Below are 20,218 nucleotides of genomic sequence, written 5' to 3'. Positions count from 1 at the left end.
CTATTTCCCCAGTATGTAGCAGTACTGATGGTTGGTGAGATCCTGTCTTATCCTCCTGTTGAAGCTCACCCTTCCCATGCCCATCTCTCCAGCTCTCCCTCAGCTCTGCTTCAGGCCCCAGGTCCTGGCTCATGCTCAGGGGCTGACTTGTCCCTGTGTTCAACTCACCTTCATTCACTTCATCACTCTCCTTATCTATCTGGGCTTGTAATACATATCTTTTAATGAGTCTCTTCATTATTTTCTAGACAGAGAAAAGAGAAATCCATCTTAGTTTTATGTTCATGATAAATCTCTCATTTGGAATAAGTTTCTGATTTTTTCTCTCTTTAGTAAGCACTTCAGAAATGATAGCTATGAAAGATTAAGATGATTTATCTGGTAGGGGATGCATACTATCTCCAGATTTTAAAAGTAATTTTCACATCACCAGGACGAATGACTCAAAAGTTAATTCTTGAGAAAATAGTAAGTTCAGAGCAAACATCTAATCCTTGATGTTCATTGCTTGTATTTTACTTGAAAAGTGTTAGAACAAGATACAGGCTTAACAGCTGGGCAGGACAGAGGTGTGCACTTCTGTATGTGGAAATGGAAAGTTAAGCAAATGTGCCCTCATTTATGGCTTTTCCCCTCCATTACAAAGAAATGGAGCCAGTTTTGATTTTATACTTGCTAATAATTTAGGAATGGCTAGCTTCAATGTAATAATATTTCTCCAGCACCTGAGCTTCCATCATGAGGATACTGCTTTTACTACATACTTTTCATAAAAAGTAAGAGGCTCAGCACATATGCAGGAAGTCCTGGGTGGATATATAGCTAAAGCTAAACCAAATCTTACTACCTAAACCCTAAACTAAATGATACTCAAATCCCACTTTCAAGAACTTATCCTAATGATGTAATTAGGTACATGGACAAGTATGTTCATAGTAGTCCTACTTATAATAGTGAAAAAAAAATAAACCTTAAATGTCCATCAATAGAGGATTATTTATTTGTACAAAGGAATATAGTACATCCATTAAAATGAATATGAATATATGTTTTGTGAAGTGAAAAATGATTATTCATTATATAAGTATTGTTAACTCATTTATATAATATTACATATACATTTCTATAATAATATTAAAATATATGTAAAATTATATACATACATATAATCATCTGGCAGAATATTCACGAACAGTAAGTAGTCTTTACTTCTCAGTGGTGGGGTTTTTTACTCTCTTCTTTATGTTTTTTGTAAGATAGACTTTTTTTTTTTTTTGCTGTGTTCATGTATTGGAAGACTTTATATAGTTAGGACAACAATTCTACTCAAATCAATCTATAAATTCAACACAGTCACAATTTTGGAATACACAATCAATTCTAAAATTTATATGGAAAGGCAAAGAAACAGAATAACCCAAACAACTTGGAAAAGAACAACAATGGAGAATTCACATTAGTAAGATAGACTTTTTACAATAAACATGTAGGCTCTAAGTTCCATGATGGCAAGACTTCATCTATTTCGTTCACTTCTATATCTCTAGTACTTAGAAAGTGCATGGTATGTGGTAGTTACTCAATAAATATTTTTTTGAATTAGTGTATTATTTTGATATTGAGAAAAATATCATAACAGTTCATTTTCATTTAAATAATCACATAGTTTGAGTTTCTAAATATTACAAATAACTAGTCTTATTTCTTTAAAAATTCATGCTTACCTGATATCGTCTTGGAGGATTATTGAAACTGTTTAACTGGAAATCTTCTGAACTTCTTAAACTTGATTGTTTACTATGTCCAAACTGTATTTTGAAAAGAATTAGAAATTGATTATTATTTAATTTTTTTTAAATGTGACGGTATTTATCTCATAGTTATATATGTGAACTAAGTCTCATATATATAAATAATCTTTTCTATATGTATAGTGCCATTTTAACTTAATTTGCTTAATATTCTGTCTTCCAAGACAAATCATAGACACTTTAGGTGTGTTCAGCCTCTCAGTGTCTATTAGAGGTTGTCTGAGGACTCTCTTAGACTTTGTGGCTATCAATCATTTTGTCATGAGAGTCATGCTTTAACATTCCCACAGATACATCCTTGGTGGAGGAAGAGGCAAACAAGTTGAGAAAATAATGGTGGTGATCTCAGAAGTCCATTGATGAGGGATCCACAGTCCAGCATGATTGACTACACCATCCACACCTGCAGTAGAGACTGTGATAAGACTCCCGAAGAAACACCAGGGTAAGACTTTGTTGTAGGATAGGATTCAGGTGCCAAGAAAGCACTAATAAACCATTTGAATTTTAGGATATATATATATCCTATCTGGGCAGCACTTTTCAAATAATACATTTGCTTGAATTTGCTTGAATAGGAAAATAACAAGGAAAGTAATCTGCAAGAGAGGTGGTAAAGTACCATATTAACATGTTAAGAGGATGATTAAAAACTTCTTTAAGGCATTTTCTAAAGGGAAAAAATGGTTTTACAAAGAAATAAGTAGGAGAAATTGAGCAAAGCACAGCATCTCCAAATATATATTTTTGGGGGTGCAAAACTCTTTTCCAGGGGAAAAGAAACTTCAAGACTATCTACTAAGACAGCCATGATTTATATTTCCCAATGACCTCTAAGTTGCTACAGGTAAAGCTCAATGAGACTCAATTAAAATCCTTAACTTCAATGCATTGATGCTTTAAATGGCCACATGCTGAATTCAAGCAGTTATGTACACATTCATCCATTAAACAGGTATGTGTGAGTGACCTCTATATGTAAGGTGCTGTGCTATGTTCTGGGTATTTAATGAATAACATAAATAACTATGATCTAGCTGAGTTATAATAATAGGAAAAGTATGGCAAGGCTGACAAGATTCATATTCATTGTGAAGATATTGTTTAGATAGCATCCTTTTCCATGTAGCTATTTGCCTTTTTCTTTCACCCTCTCTAATAATGTCAGCAAAATGTACATATTATTTTTTAATTTATGTTAACTTTTAAAAAATTAAGATAAAATTTTACAATTGACCAAATTAACTGGAGAGGCAGCTTGGGTTCTGTAGAAGAGCACTTGACAGAAACCTGAAAACTCAAATCTGGCTCTGCCACAAGTTAGCTGTGGGATACTAGGTGAGAAGCTGAAACCCTACAATCTCTTCTGACAGTGAAGGGAATGCCTTAGTTGACCTCTACAGTCCTTCAAGTCCTACTAATTTATGAATTTGTGAAACAAATGCAAACTTCAACATATTTTAATAATATTTTAATGTTTATTTTCAAATTACATAATCATTTATTTTTATAATATTATAAAATATAATGATATTTAATATATTAGATATGATTCCTGGATTTCAAACTATGATTTATGCTTTAAATACATCATTAAACATGATGACCAGAGTCATCACTTCCATCCCCCAGTTTTTATGATAAAGCATGGAGGGTGAGGACAGGTTCATAATCAGAGCGAAAGGATCCGGGCAAAGGGAATCTTTGTGTGCATCACGTCCATCTCTTCATGAATGCACAGCCTCATGGTGGCAAATCATTAATTTGATGTCTCCTTCTTTTGTTAGAGGCCACTAACACATCCAAATGGTGTTCATGGAAAAAAGAAAGTGAAAAATTATACTTCTTTGAGATTTTTTTAGAGATGAATGTGTGGACCTTGATACTCGTTGTGCCAATCATTCCAAATTAAGGCAGCTCCACAACCCACCATGCCTATGGCAATAATCCTTTTCTCGGAAACTTAATATTATATTAACACTATGCCGGCTGTTTTTCATTTGCTTTTTTCTAATTTAAGGTTTGTTGTTCCCAATTCCTGAAACACTCTTTTCCTGGCTCTTTGCCTGTCTGATTTGCTTTGTCTGATCCTATGGAGTTTAGCTCAACACATAAGCTCCTCAAATGGCTTTCTCTGCCTACCCCATGAAAATAGATCTTGAGCAAGCTAGGCCTTTTGTACCCTTCATAACGTGCTTCACGATTGCCAATTACTTTATTCACTGGCTTGTTTACATGGTTATTGTCTACAACCTCCTGGACTCTACAGAAGGAGGGACATTGTTTAGTTTATCTCAGTGCCTTCAGAGCCATCACTGTCCAGCAGATAGTAAGTGCTCAGAAGTTGTTGGCTGGTGAAATGAATGAAGGGAGAAGTGCTTTCGGGTCACTAATAGAGTTCACTTGGTTTCTGGACAACCTGCTATGCAAGACGTGTACAATATAGGTTCATGAACCAACTGGCTGCAGCTCAACCACATGGGAAAGATAAATCTGAAACATGGTTTTAAGGCCTGAGGCAGATGACTGACAAATTAATACCCTGGATGACACAGAAGAGGTAACAGTACCAGGAAAGCCAGAAAACAGTTTTCTGTTCATTTGAGAATGGGTATAATTGTAGATTTTCCGGATTGTAGATCTTGACGTGTCAATGACTGCAGCTACAGTGTGTCGTACAGTTTTATAACACACAGCTACTCTTTGCATGCACCCAATGGGTAGAGTCTGTGATTTCTCAACTGCAACATTTTTGACACTTTGGGCTGGGTAATTCTTTATTGTGGGGGGCTTCCAGTGCATTGTACAATGTTTGCCAGCACCCATGGCCTTAACGCCCTAGATGCCAATAACAGTTCCCCTCTCTAGTTGTGACAACCAAAAAAGTCTCCAGGTATTACAAATGCACCCTGGACTGCTGGTAGTGTGGAATCAAAATTACCTCTCAGTGGGAACCGCTAGTATAGTTAAATGGTATATGACTAAACAGTTACAAATTCATTTGGATCACTTTTATGTGAAGAGTTCTGCTCTAAATCTGAAGTATGAATTTGGATGCAAATATAACATTTGTTTAGCAAAAATTTCTAAACAGTTTCTGATATATAGTAGGTATTCAACAAATACATGTTTAAAAATTTAATAACACAAAGGAGTAATATGTAAGAAGAAACTTACCCAATGGTGCAAAGAAGCATTATTACCACTTGGTGGCAGAAAATTCTAATTTATATTTGTTTTGATGTACAGCTACTAAAATAGACTGGGAAGCCAAGGGAATTCAGTTGGCAATATGAATAGCATTTAAACCTTAGTGATTTGGACATTTATAGATGGCACTGACGCATAATGCAATGGGAGTGGGAAAAGGGAGCTTGTTGAGTAGAAGCAGGAAGGACTGGGTGTAAGCTTTCTTCCTGTCTAATGCAAATACACACTCCGATTCTGAATAAAGCACTGCCTGTCCTTTTTTTTCCCCATACCTTCTGCCGCATTTCCTGCATTCTTTATGTTTCCTTTTTTTTTTAATCCTAGTAATTAGTTTGATGTTAGCATTTCTCATCTTGCTGCAGCTTCATTGTAGGATTAGAGTGAGGAACACTAAATAACTTGTTTGTTATTCATTAAGAATAACAAGTAAGCCTCAGTCTTGGGAATTTTTTATGTTGTTGGACATAGTACTAGGAGTCAGTCTCCCATTCCCCACACTAAGGGGTCTGAGGCTGGGATCAAAGCAATGAACTGAAAATGTAGAGGAAATATGATCAGTCAGCAGGGGGTGCACATATGACATGAAACCATGTGGTACAGTGCTTGTAAAAGCTCTTGCTTGAAATCAAACAGATATGGATTTGAATTCTGGCTCTGTCATGTGTCTGAAGTGGAACTTTGAGCAAGTCATTTCACCTCTGTTAACCTAAGGTTTCTCATGTATAAAATAGGGAAAATAATATTACCTACCTTCTAGAGCTAATATGAGGATTAAAGAGATAAGGTGTGTAGAATGAGTAGCTTGACATAGTAGATGTTGTATAAGTGTCAACAGCTATTATTATTGTACAGAAGGATAAATATCTACTATGTGGTTTTAGGCCTATTTCATGGTTAGTTTTAGTCTGCTCTATTTCTTTTGTAGACACTTTGCTGAATATTGCTTTTTACTGATGTGTTCATGTCCATGACTAAGTCATTCAGGGAATGAAATACTCAGTGATTCCCATACCCAGATGAGCATTAGAATCTCCTAAGGACTTATTAAAATACACATTTCCAGGCCCCATGGCCAGAGGTTTTAACTCTATAGACCTGGAGAAGAGGATGGGTAATTTGTACAAATTCATCTGGTGATAGTAACAAATTGGAACCACTACATTATATAACTGGTTCATCAGATGACTAAAAAGAAAGCCCCTGATCTAATTAGAAGCTAAAGGACATAGTTCCTGGATATGTAACTGATTAAAAAAAAAAAAATCTCCACATCTCATTCAATCCAGTACAGAATGGACCCAAAATGCTAAAATAACGTCTATGCTCCATACTGGCCTACGGTCCATGGCATGTAAAACCTGCTCTGAAACTGACAACTTGAAGGGGGTCTGTTCTAGAGCTGGAACAGAGCAAATATTCAAGAAGTTATTTGGTATTTTCAGGTTTACACATGTAATACAGTATGGCAGAGACTGAATATTAATGTATGCTGTCCTTTCAGACTATATGTCCGAAAAGCTAATGCTAACCACCAAAGTCAGTGATATTCGGAGCTGAAGGAGATGATTAAAGATAATAAATAGATATGCTAAAAGGTATTTTTATATGGCTCATCTGACTGATTTATATAGTGTCCGTGGAGTAGATGTGAAGGAAGGTTTGTGTGACTTAACCACTTTAACTTTCAAGGAGTCAAGAAAGAAGACCCCAGCAAACTAGAAACTTAACTGTGCCATTTTAGACATAGATTTTATGAAAAAGAATGAGCAAAAGCCATGCAAATTGGGTTAGGGAAAACACACCATGAGAGTTTTTCTTAGTACATATCAGCATTAAATGTGTTCCAGTAAGAGTTCATCTCAGCAACAACAGGCAAAACTGATTGGGACTATAAATAGTTGCTTTAGAAAACGTTTTCTCAGGAATATAGTTCATGTATCAAGCAAAAGCAAGCTATGTGAAATATGCCTCAGTTTTGTTCACCACAAGCTTAAATGGTAAGGGAAAATAGACACTTGTGTTGATTTGGTCCTCTAGGAATCAAATGCCAAGACAAAGTGAGAAATATGAGATGTATTCAGAATTATGCCTGTGAAAGATAATGGGAAGTGGGAGCAAAAGGCAGAAAAAGCTCCCAGACTGTGAGGCGTGACTCACCTGTGAAAGAGGGAAAGGTAATAAGATTGTCTGAGAAAGTCAGCCAGCCCAACGGGGAGCTGCGGTGCAGAGTACCCCAAGAGAGGTCCTGTGTTGGCATGAACTATCCGGGACCTAAAGAGCATGGCCATGATGGGAAAGCTGAGGGGACCCCAAAGATGCTGCAGTCGGAGGCTGTCAGCTGACCGAACTCCCTGAAGCAGGCTCTCTTGAAAGAAAACATGAGCCCTACATTCCCATGGCTGCCACAATAAACAGTCTCTCATAAGGGTCTCTAGAAGGTTCAGCTGACATTGGAATCAACATTTTATTGATCTACCACTGTGATCAGATACCAGAGGCTTAGTATTGCTGTTAAAGAATTTGCTTTCACCTGGGATTGAAATATGTGCTATCGGAAAGTGTAGAGTAATCCAAGCCATGTTTAAAAAATATAAAAAGTATTTTCCAGATGATTAAAACAAATTTTAAGTTTCTACATTTTTTGAGAAACTCCAAAGAAAATAAAATTATTTGATTTGAAAGACACTATAGTTTCTATCATAAAGAAAAATGGCATGTTGATCCCCCTTGAATTTTTTTCATATTTGCTTTATTGTTATCATGCATTCATCATACTTTCAGCACAAGTAATTTCTTACTGGAAAACTATAAAATCCAACTTACGCTGACCTATTTTTGAAAAATTTTTATTGAGTTATTCATAACCAAATAACAAAAAGCTGCTTCTTTATAACAAGCACTTCACTATTTGTATAATAGTGTTTGTGATTTACAAAGCATCAGCTGAATCCTCTCAACAATTTTGTGTGATGGGCTGTACAACTTGATCATTCCTATTTTGTAGATGAGGAAATTAAGGTTCAGAGAAGTCAAACGAATTGCTAAAGGGGCAGAGATAAGATGAGATCCCAATCTTCTGACTACTTGGTTCAATGATCTGGCTATATCAATACTATATCAATACATAAGAGTATTCCTATTTTGTTGGAGGAGGTAACATACTTGGCTTAAAAACAAAATAAAATAGCATCCCTCCTTGGCATTTGTGTCCCATGGTGTGGCCCTGTAGCAGAGTTCTGGCTAATGAGATACAATAACAGAAATTGTTGGGAGGCATCTCTGAGGGTGATTCAGCTAGTGGCCCACTTTTCCTTTGACCCATTCCTTCTTCATGCCTGAAAAGTGGGTGTGATGTCTGGAGGTGAAGGTGTCATCTTGCTTCTGACTATAACAAAAAAATCCAGGAGAATCACAGAGACTCACTCCAGACAACAGTCCTGTACTGCCAACTCTGGAGAGTTAAATGAGAGGGGGAAAAACAACTGTCTTGTTGAAAACACCATGATATGTGCAACTGAATGCAAGTCCCACCTGATACACTGCCCTTCTCCTAATTAATTCACTCATAATTTCCCTCAGCAACACGCATTTATTGTACCCCTACTATGTGCCTGCTGCCAGAATGAAGCAAAAGTCCTCAGCATCAGGGATTTTGCCACTTCAAATTACGGAGCTGATGCAGCCCCAGGGTACATTGCTCATTATAAACTGGGCTGACGACAGGAGCCATTAAATTCTCAGGGTGCCTTTTTTTGACAGCTTCTCGATTACTGACAAATAATGAAGCTCTGTTAGGTGTGCATAATCTCCACTTGAGCTGCCGATAATTAATTATATCTCCATCAGGTCCCTACTGTTTTAATTTTCCCTTCTTTACATCATAATTCCTATATTCCATCACCCATAATTACCCCAATATACGTGTTTACTATCTGTCTTAAACAGCCATGTAATTCTTTTTGCTGATTAACAGGACACAGCCTTATTTTCACTTCTCAATAACAGATTCTTTGAGCATTGTTAAATTGTTAATTCTTTAATGTGTCTACTGTTTCTTGAAATTGCTTCTGAACATCTGTCCTTTTCTCTGAGTAGAAAGCCTGAACCTATATGTGGCTTCATATTTTCAAATGTGATCTTACCTGTTTTTTGTCAAGTGATAATTTTGAAAGGTCTTCATGACTTCCCAGAATTCCAAATTTCTTTTCTTCATTTCTCTTTTAAAGATAGAGAGTAAAATAAGTACAATCATTAATTTTACATTGGGAATTATAAAACGAATTTCACTCTTTCTTTATTCCATATTCTAAAAGCCATCTGGTCCAATTCTCCATCAAGTTTCAGTGAGAGAAACATATTCTTATTGAGGTCTTCCCTTTGGTGAGTACTTGGACATTTCCTTTTGGAGACTGAATTGTCTTGGGTTGCAGCTCTAATCACACCTGTAAACTACACACTTAATAACATTAAGTAAAGTGAGGGAAAATTTTGCCACTCAACACACTGAGTTCTGTAAGTTATACATCTGGGAGAGCACTAAAGATGGCATATTTTTCCAAAATTCCTATACAAAATAATGATAATACATTTAAAGAGGGCTTTAGAATTCTCAAAGCACTTTTACATGTTTATCTGATTTGATTTTCATGATGTAGATGCAATTTTTGATCCCATATTACAGTTGAGGAAATTGGAGCTCTGGGAGCTTAACTTGAGAATCTCATGTAGTAAGTAGCAAATCATTCAATAACAGAATCTTATAACTGCAAGGAACTTTTACAATCATTTGGCTCAGTTGCCCACCAGTGTAGAAAAACCTATAAATTCCTAATGTTGGTCAGCTAACATTTATTGATTACTTGCAATGATGGGGAGCTCACTATTTCACAAGACAGCCCACCACTCTGTTGGGCAGATCTTGTTGTTACAAATTTCTTTTTTTACATAGAACCAAAAATGAACTATTTGCAACTTTTGCCCATTCCTATTTTTGAAGAGAAAATTAAATGTGTTTCCTCATTAAAATTGGGAATTGGAAGCAGCCAGCTCCTTCACATCCCCATAATATGACACCATATCCACACCTGTTCCCTTCCTGGCCCTACCCCTCTGGAGGGATCTAGTCTCTCAGTGCTCCTTCTGGATATAGAGTTCTGTCCCCTGCAGAGTTCCCTGCTGAGAGTAACCTCCCCACCCCCATGCATTCTACACAGCATTCCGCATGCTCCACACATTTCTAAACCCACTGTGATTGTTCTACTCCCTCATCTAAGCACTAGACCTCTTCTCTTTCATGGCTTCTTAAGATGGTACTGCCTCATGGGATTATTGTTTCCAGTTAGTCTCCTTAGATATTTCTTTCTTGAACTACTTATACAAAACCTGGTCTCCCATATTACATGTGAGCAATTGATTTCTGAACGTTTCAATGTAGGACTTACTTGTCTGTCAGATTCCCCCAAGTCATAATCAGCTAGCTGTATAAATTGAACATGCAAAAAATTGAAGCTGTATAAATTGAGGTATATAAATATACCTAGCTGTATAAATTGAAGGTGAAGTGAGGGACGTGTAGCCACAACAGCAGAAATGGGGCCCAGAATAGCTCTCCCTTTCAGTACCCACTCCAGATAATGTAATACATTATTTTAGTTACATTTCATGAATTTTTCTTATATTTTTAAGCAGAAATGTCCAGTGTGCTCCTAATAAACAGACACAAGCCAAAGGACTGCTCTGAGCTAAGTGACTACATTTGGGAATGGATGGACATGTCATCACAGACTGCTTCTTTATAAAGGGATGTGGCACAGTGGTTATAATGGTCTCAGCATTTAAAAATATAATTTTAAATTATCAAGTCAAATCACCTTGTTCATTTCCACATCCTCCTGGAAACCTTTTTTATGGCCCTGGAACAGCTCAGAAATCCATTTTTTAAGCCTCAGTAGGAGATAAAACAGGGACTTTGGACTTGGCACCAGGTTGAAGGGAACAGGAAGAGTTCTTCCCTCCTCAAAGTAGGAAAACCAAAGTTTGGCCCTTGCAAATTTCCACTCCACATCAGCATCATCCTACACAAATACATATGACAGTTCAGCCAGGAAATGCATGAAAAGAATTACTGGGATGCTTCTAACATTGCATGACTAGATGGAAGTAATGATGCCTACAACACTCTCAGACTCCAAAGACCACTCCAAGATTTTTTCAAAAGTGTTAAGGTACTATTCACACACTCTTTCCTAAATCTGCCTAAAATTTTATCAGGCTTATAGATCTATAGATCTCAACACTTGCATGTGTTTATAAATACACTGAAAGATATAAATGCATTTTCCTACATTCCAGAAAACACTATGAAAAATTATTCACTTTTTTATTCTGCAACAGATCACTACTTTGATTAATTTGGGAGACAGATCAAGATTTCTGGAATAAAAATGTATACTATCACACTGAATTTGAGAAAGGGTCAATTCTGAACATCACTCAAAACAAGATTTGGAGAACAGTGGTATTTGGAAGCAATAATTTTTAAAATAAAGTATAAATTCATGCTGATACAGTATTTCTAAACTCTAAAGAGTTTGTAAATAATAATAACAAATCACACAACATTTCTCATCCTTACGCCTTACTATCCCACCACACCCATAGATATTGTGTTTGGAAGCAAAGCATTAAAATTTTCTAGATTCCTGTATATAAAGTATACAAAAATATAGATATTTTCTACAGTATATACAGTATATAAAGAAGTATGTAAAAAGGGAAAGAACAGATGGAAAGCAGTCTATACTGTCGCCACTAATGCTGAGTTGATCCCTGGAATAGTTAAAACATGTAACACATAGTATACAAATGTATAGAGATTATACCTCAATTTCCTGGAATGAACTGTTGATCATTGCAATTAACATATTTAGCAAAACAATGACCATGGTAACATTATAGACTCCATAAAGAACATAACCGATGTTTTCAATGAATTTGTGATTATAGTTGATGACCACTGATTTCACTTCAGAAAGTCCAAATATAGCCCAAAACAGTGTCTTAAAACTCTCTTCCACTCTGGGGAAAAAGAAGGAGAGAAAGGAAATGATAAAGTGTACAAATAAACAAAAATGGTACCATAATAAAAGTGAGTTGCTTTAGTGTCTTTGAAAATTATAAGATATTCATGAGAAAACTCTTTACTTCCCTGAGCCTCATTTTTCTTTTCTGTAAAATGGGTACAATAATTATTTATTTCTAGGATTGTTGCAAGGATGAGGAAATATTGTGTATATGAAGCACATAGCTCACTATCTGGAACATAATAAGCACTCAGTAAATGCTAGCATAATTACATAACCACAGATATTAATATTTAAATAATCCATAGCTTTGGCAATGGAAGTGTTAAATGTATTACTTAATAAAAAATAATGCTATCTGTTAGAGTCCTTTTGGGTTTCCTGCTCATCTATACTTCCACTAATTTCCAATAAAAAGATTACAATAGTATGTGTCTTAAGGTGTCTTAAGGAAAATATGACAATATAAATATAGTCAATGTTACCAAAATCACTGACATGTCTTACATAGGAATTTCAATGCTTTAGGCATAATTATTGACCCTAAACTAAGCCCCTCTGCTTAGCCCAGGTGGTTTAATTTCTCTCATAAACTGAACTTTACAGGAATATGGGTAATAGGTTATGCTTTCGTCAATACTTATTGTAACACTGAATACCTAACATTTGAATAATGTATTCCAAACACACTTTATAATAAAACTCTTGTCACTATTGATAAATTGGATCGTCTCAGTGATAAGATCCAACAAATTGAATTAGGAAGCAGCTGTTCTCATGGTCAGCATCCCAGGAGTCTGTAGTAAGCAGAAGGACACAGCAGTGAAGAGCACAGATGCTAGAGTTAGTGGACAAGGGACTATGTCCTGGCTTTTCTACCTACTAGCAGCTATGCAGTGTTCAGCACATCATTTAACTTTTCTGAACTTCAGTTTCCTTTTTTTTTCTGAAACAGACATAATAAAATGATGTGTGTGAGGTAGTTCCTAGCCTTAAAAATGTTAGCTACAATTACTTAATATTACGGAGGTTGCCTACATTATTGAGTTCTTCCAACCCATTTTAAAATCCTCTCATTTTGCTAAAGAGTAACTGGAGATGAAGTCTTTACCAAAACATTATTTATGCCATGGATGCATATGAACACTGTTAAGCTAACATTTATTTAATTGACCATCTCCATGATCAAAATATCTGAAAGCACATACGTTGTGAAGGCTTCGTTTTGCTTTGCACCAATGTAGTAGGAATAGAGGTTGAACATTCCAATCATAAAGGCCACAAACACCATGATGAATATGACCATGAACTTGAAGATGTCTTTCACTGTTCTTCCAAGTGATATCTGCAGAGGTCCAAAGCTTTCATTTGCTGGTAAAATGTAGGCTATTCTGGAGAAACTTAAAACTACAGCAATTGCATAAAGACCTTCAGATATAATTTGAGGATCAGAGGGGTCCCACTTTATCCTGGCTAGGAGAAAGGAAAGACAAGAGTTATGGTGAGTTTATTTAAGTTTTTTACTTAGGTAACTTCTTTTCTGGGATAGAAATAAAATTACATTAGCAATCCAGTTCCTGACGGAAGTCTTTTATCTTAAAGGGCTTCTTTAAGTGTCAGGTGGATTTGAGCTTCTGAATTTACTGAGAAAATTACCCCCCTGGTTTGCTGGAAGTTTTCCATAGGGTATAGCATAATGGTTAAGAGTACACATATATATGGAATCTTAAAAAAAAAAAAAAATGGTCATGAAGAACCTAGGGGCAAGACGGGAATAAAGACGCAGACCAACTTGAGAATGGACTTGAGGACACGGGGAGGGGGAAGGGTAAGCTGGGACAAAGTGAGAGAGTGGCATGGACATATATACACTACCAAATGTAAAATAGATAGCTAGTGGGAAGCAGTCTCATAGCACAGGGAGATCAGCTCGATGCTTTGTGACCAGCTAGAAGGATGGGATAGGGAGGGTGGGAGGTAGGGAGACGCAAGAGGGAAGAGATATGGGGATATATGTATATGTATAACTGATTCACTTTGTTATAAAGCAGAAACTAACACACCACTGTAAAGCAATTATACTCCAATAAAAATGTTAAAAAAAAATAGAGTATAAACTGTGGACTCAGCATATGTAAAAATTCCAATATCTACCTGTCTATCTACCTATCTATCTATAAGTCTGCTGGAAGAACTGGTACAAATTACTTATCTTAGTTTTATTTTCCCATCTCTAAAAATGAGATAATACAGTTTCTACCTCTGTCATCTGTTGTGAGAATCCAGTGGGTCAACATACATTCAGTGTTTAGAAACTGCTTGCAACTAACTAAATGATAGCATTTACTATTTAATCTTAAACTATAATAAAAGAAAAAACGGCCCTAAATAAATGATATCATTATTTATTCTTAAACTGTAATTACACTATAATGTAATTTGGGGCTTTTGGAGTTATTTAACTTACTAAAGTAATTTATATTGGTCACTCAAGTCTATTTTTAACATAAAAATGTAGTAATTATTCACTTATGAATTTTTCTGGCATTATTACATCAGGTCATCAAAAACCTAATTAAGAAACCATTATGAAGAAAAGCAGTGTGTAGGAAAGAGGAAAAATATAATTATAAATTTGTATTTGCTTATTTGCTGAGAAGTGGAATCAGGAAAGGATACAATAAACTCATAAAAGCAGTTTCCTTTTTTATAGCACTTTGAATATAAGTACAATATATAAATAGATAGTTCTGATTTTAAAATTCCATATAATAAAAATTTTTTTGTTATAAAATAATGGCTACATTCCCTGTGCTGTATATCCTTGTATAAAAGCCCTACATTATGCACTAAAAGTTGTTAATTAAATATTAAAATAAATATTAAAAAGAAATAATAAAAAAGAAATCCCTATGTGATATAGCCAGTAAAACCCATAGAGATGTCAATTGACTTGTTAACTGACGTCTTATCAGAGGATCTGAAATAAGTATTCAAAGAGAATCTTTTTTCCCCACTCTAGGTTTCTACAAGGAGAGATTTTCCCTAAGCAAATAACTGAATCTATTTCTATCGCTTAGTCACTTTCCTCCTGGGGAGGTGGAATGACTTATCTGATTGCTAAACTGGGGTGGAAACTGAGCATACTTGGTTCAGCTCTGCCCTCTTTTTTCTTGAGAATTTTCCTCTGGTCTTCCATGGGGGAATCTCACATGATCAGACACTTGCTGCCATACCCCTCTTTGGGGAAGACTGCCCTGTCCATTGCTGTCCATACATCTGCCTAAGCTTGGGGTTCAATATTACTGAGCCGGCTGGCTAATAAACTCAGAATTATGTCATCCACCCTGAATTTTGTCAGTATTAGAGGTGATGATCTGGCCTCCGTGTTCGCTTTTGGTTTTATCTCTCATCTAGTTTCAAAGACTTGGTGAGAAAAAGTGGTGTTATTTATTGGGGGCCCTCTAGAGCCTCCAATGGTTCCTTTGGTTTCAAATAGTTTATATGCCTTAAATGGAAATGGTACTTAAATGTGTACTATTTTTAATGGACAAGAGGAAAAAAATAAATCCAAGACATAATACAGGCATTCTCAATGAAGTTTTGTGGTTAGCCAATTAAACCCAGAGATAAAGTGAGATGATTCTTGTGATTAAAAGAGGTTTCCAGCCAGAAGAAATATCAAGGGAAGAGGTAGAAAGCATGCTTCTTCAGATACAGATACTCTGAAGAAGCTGGAAACTGACCAACAATTCTATGAGAGCTGAGTAGTAATCAAACTGTTACTGATGTGTACTTTTATAAGAAAATTCTGCATTTTATAAACTTATATTGACTGTGTCCTATAAACTCACCCAAATTGTAGTATTTCACATTGTCTCCCAATGTGACTTTTGTCAAATCCTTCAAAGTATCATTTGCATCAATGATGCTCTGGGCTTTGGAAGCATGCCAAAATGCCATGAATCTTGCAATGAATGATGCCGCAAAGATTGCCAACATTCCAAAATCAAGCATATTCCACAACTCAAACAAGTACTCCTTGGGGCCTTGAGTCCAAATTTCTTTACATTCAGTCCATATCATGCCTGTATTAGAAAGAGGTTAAAATATCAATCCAACTTCATTCCAGCTTTAGCTCTTCAATAAAACAAAATAAACTTGGAAGATCTCAGGCTGATATTCAAAACCCTTCAAAATTTGGCCTCATCCCACCCATCCAGCCATAATTATCCTGTCCCCACAAATCCTAGAGTCCAACAATATCAGTGCATTACCTTATAGCAATTTGACAAATTTCATCAAGGGCATTCAATCAACAAACATGATTTGACCCATTAATTCTATACATAAAAATACATTAATAAGATGTTCATTGTAGGGTTCTTTATAATAATCAAACCATACAAACACACCCACATTCACACACTCAAAATAGAAGTAACCATGGGATGTCTACATATGGGATATTATGCAGCCATTTCATATGATATTTTAATTACCATGGGATAGTGGCCACAAGAATGTACCTCACAGACCTCCAACTACAGGAATTTAATTGGCCATGGGCCTCAGCTACAGCACTCTGAAAACTACTGCCACTTTTGCCCTAAGGCCATGCTTCCCATGGGCTGCTCCCCAACAATGACTGAGGGCACTCCTTCTTCAGAGACATGGGACTCCTTTGATGGCTGACTTTAGCTCAAGGATTTCCTGACGGCCTTGTTAAACTTTCTTTAGACTGGATGGAGATCTAGGATACTTCTACCCTACTTTCCTTCCCTCTCTCCTTCCCTCAAGATCAGACTTGCATCCCAGTCTTACAGCCCTTGCAGCTCTCTTCAGTTCTCTCCCATTTTCTCTCACATGGAATTTCCTTAATAACATTGTTGTACGTTAAATCCTGTCTTGCATATGCTTCTTGGAGGACCTGGACTAATACACATTGGAAAATGTTTCTGTCATAAACATTCAAGCATGCTAAGTAAAAAGTGTTATATATTGTATGACTTTATGTTTAAAAAAAGAGTATAAAAGACCAGAAGTAATTACAGGAATATATTAATAGTAGTTGTCTCTTGATGGTGGAATTATTAATAATGTTGCATATTTGCTCTAAAACTTAATGTGGTACTCAGGAGCATAGGTTTTGGAATTAGACTGCCGCAGATTTGAGACTTTGCTCTTCCACTTATTAGCTGTGTAATCCTTGGTAACTTATTTAAACTTTCTAAAACTCAATTTGGAAAATGGGGATGATAGTAGTTTGTACCTACTTCACAGGATTGTTATGAGACTTAAATAACACATGTAAAATGCACAGCACAGTGCCTGGCACTTGAAAAAATAACTAACATTGATTGCACATTTACTATTTAAAATTTTCTATGTCTGGCACACATTTTCTTTTTTCATCTGAAAAATCTTACTTTATTAAAAAAAGAAGTTACTTTACCCCTATTATCTTTAGATCCCTATGCTCTGATGTCCCGCCTCCTCCTAGAGCCACCTGGAGAAATACAAGCCAAACTCCAACAATTCATCAAAGCCTACCTCCATCAAGAAGTCTCCATGGTCCCTTAGTTGAAATTAATCTTCTCCCCTTTCTCCTACCAACCACCTTCTCCAAGTCCCCACATTTGTCATGAACCTTTATCACAGAACCTGCCATGTGAATGACTTTAGAGCCCTTCAGGGGTTTAAAAAAGCCATGGTCTCTGCTCTTCCAACAGCTTACTATGTGCTTTTCTCAAAATGATCATTCAATGTAGCACACAACTCACTTATTTGGAATTATTCCAAATTCAGAGGAGACTAGAATTGAATTCATATATACTTTAGTGGATCAGATTTAAAACAGGAAACACTACATGTGTACACTCATGCACACATACGTGCACGCACACAACTATGAGCAGGGGTGAAAAAAATCTGAGGGCAGCCTTTTTTTGTGGTCCCTGGATTCCTGCCAGCTTCCGCAACAGGACAAAAGGGTAGTTTAGAGTAACTGAAGTATAGGGATTAAAGGGCGGTTTAAATTCATATCGTTTAGTTGTTTTCAAAGCTTCTCTCCTTCTTCCTCTCACTTCTCCATCTTCTCTCTCTTTAAGATATACAGTTTTTGGTAAAAAATGATATCTCACCAAAGCTTAAAAAGTAAAACAGATACAGCGAACTCTTCTGTTTGAAGGAAGAGTTCCCGTCTTATTTCCCCTGTGGACCCCCAGGAGCTGCCAAGCATAGATTGAAATCCCCCATCTAGTCCAACTTCTCCAGCAAGCAGGGGATTTTTCCACAGGGTTGAGCCCCTGATTGAATTCGTCCTGAATGACTACTTCTGAAGATGGCCTATCCCACTGTTGACTTTTTAGGAAGCCTCCCTTCACTGTGGACCTGTTAGTGCTAATTCTGCCCTTGAGAGAAGAGAATGAGTCTGCTCTCTCTGCCTTTAAATTTCTTAAAACAAAACAGAATAAAACAAAGCACAAACTCCTGTGCACTCATTAAATCTGTGCTTCTACAGCAGAGGCAGGTTTCCCACGAAGCTAATAAAATTTAACCTTCAAGATGCCTTATCTGCCCAGGCTCCTCCTAGGGCCCTGTTTTGTCTTCTTTTTCTCTAAAGGGGGCCCTCCAAATAACCAAACCTCCGGCTCCACAATCCCGGGGTTCTGCCCTACCTCCACACTCCAGAGTAAGCTTCCCTAGTTCCCACAAGTGCTGTTCCGTGGAAGAGCCACTCCCTTTTCTGGTTGTTTTCAATTTGGGATGCTCCCTAGTTTGCCAGTTGCCTGCAGACAGGGTGTGGCCAGAGCGTGGAGCAGGGATGTAATTACGGCCCTTGCCTGCAGTCCTCTCCTTCTGTTGAAGGGTCAACCCAGCACTGCATTTGCTTCCTCAGCAGCTCACACTGGACATTAGGTTCAAAAGTGCTCCTTAGGTGAAGTGTCATCAAGCGTGTCTCCCCCTCCCTGTGTTCCTGCTACACTTCTCATTGGTTTCAGCTTGCCCTTCAGCCTTGTCAAGATCTCCTGGAATGTCAATTCCATCATCCAGCCTTTCAACTTTTTGTCTACTAAAAATTATATAAATTTGCTTTCTGTGACCAATAATTTCAGTCTTTTCCCTCAAGCCAACTAGCATCTTGACCTAAGTAGTCCACTTCTTATTAATATTTCCAGAAAGTACAGCAACTGTCTTTCAAGAATAACTTCAAAAAGAAAAATAAATACCAGTGTCAGAAACTGAACCAGGAGTCTAACATATGCTACAAAGTATCAGCTGTCAATTCTGAGTTGTTCCTTGTTTTCCCTTTAAATGAATACTGTGAGATCATCTCTGAATCTCAGACGCAAAGGTTATCCAGCCAGTTGTTCCAAGGAAAATGCTTTTATTCATAAAATTAAAAGTTAACATTCTTGGTTTAGGTTTCCAAGTGAAAAAGGAAAAACTTCCAATGTTTATATTAAAATATTAGTATGAGGAGAGTCAATTATTTTTGATAAAGAATAAAATGAACATTCATTGTATTTAATCCTCTTACATAAAATTTAAAGTTTGCAAAGTTTAATCTTCAACTGAAGTGTCATATCTTGCTTAATATGTCTTCAGTAGGAAATACCACTTCCATATAAAACACATGAACTCCTAATGAAGAGTTTAATAGTAATCATACTTATCTGAAATTTATTAAACATTTCCTATGTGCCAAGTGCTGTAATATGTACTTTAAACATACTAACATTAAAAAAAACCTATAACATATAAGCTCTTAGCTTGAGGTAAAGGTAATGTCCAAATGATCATTCTTATTTTAAATCAAATATTCAAAGTGAAATGTAATTTATTTCTTATAGCATTATGTTATAAGGTAAATATCAATTAAATTCGAAAAGAAAAAGTGGAAAATCAAACTCTTCTTTATCTAAGGTTTAATTCACATGTTAAGACACTATATTTCTCCTTGGAACATTTCCAGGAAATGAAGTGATTCAGAAGTTTTGAATAACTCTCAATGCTGTTGAATTACCTCATATGCATTTAAAATGATCATATGGTAATTTGTATAGTGCTTCGTAGTATTTCAATTGATCATCCTATCAGCCCCAGTATGAG

At 36.3% G+C, this 20,218-nt stretch overlaps 1 protein-coding gene across 5 annotated transcripts in view; it reads right to left on the bottom strand.

Annotated features, from left to right (window-relative positions):
* The window catches only part of TRPC6 (transient receptor potential cation channel subfamily C member 6), a 124,749-nt gene that overhangs the window by 11,370 nt on the left and 93,161 nt on the right, over nucleotides 1–20,218 (bottom strand). For 2 of the 5 annotated variants that reach the window (XM_082409899.1, XM_082409901.1), the window contains exons 6-12: nucleotides 15,958–16,191; nucleotides 13,312–13,576; nucleotides 11,903–12,098; nucleotides 10,892–11,095; nucleotides 9,164–9,238; nucleotides 1,725–1,808; nucleotides 169–244 (exon numbers count right to left, since the gene is read on the bottom strand). In XM_082409899.1, coding sequence (XP_082266025.1) covers nucleotides 169–244; nucleotides 1,725–1,808; nucleotides 9,164–9,238; nucleotides 10,892–11,095; nucleotides 11,903–12,098; nucleotides 13,312–13,576; nucleotides 15,958–16,191 — 1,134 coding nt within the window. The other 3 variants (XR_014250097.1, XM_082409900.1, XM_082409902.1) reach the window with 3 other exon arrangements.

The sequence above is a fragment of the Balaenoptera physalus genome, assembly GCF_965194825.1.
Source record: "Balaenoptera physalus genome assembly, chromosome: 10".
NCBI lineage: Eukaryota > Metazoa > Chordata > Mammalia > Artiodactyla > Balaenopteridae > Balaenoptera > Balaenoptera physalus.
The sequence above is the reverse complement of the archived record's forward strand: the minus strand, read 5'-3'. Positions and strand labels throughout refer to the sequence as shown.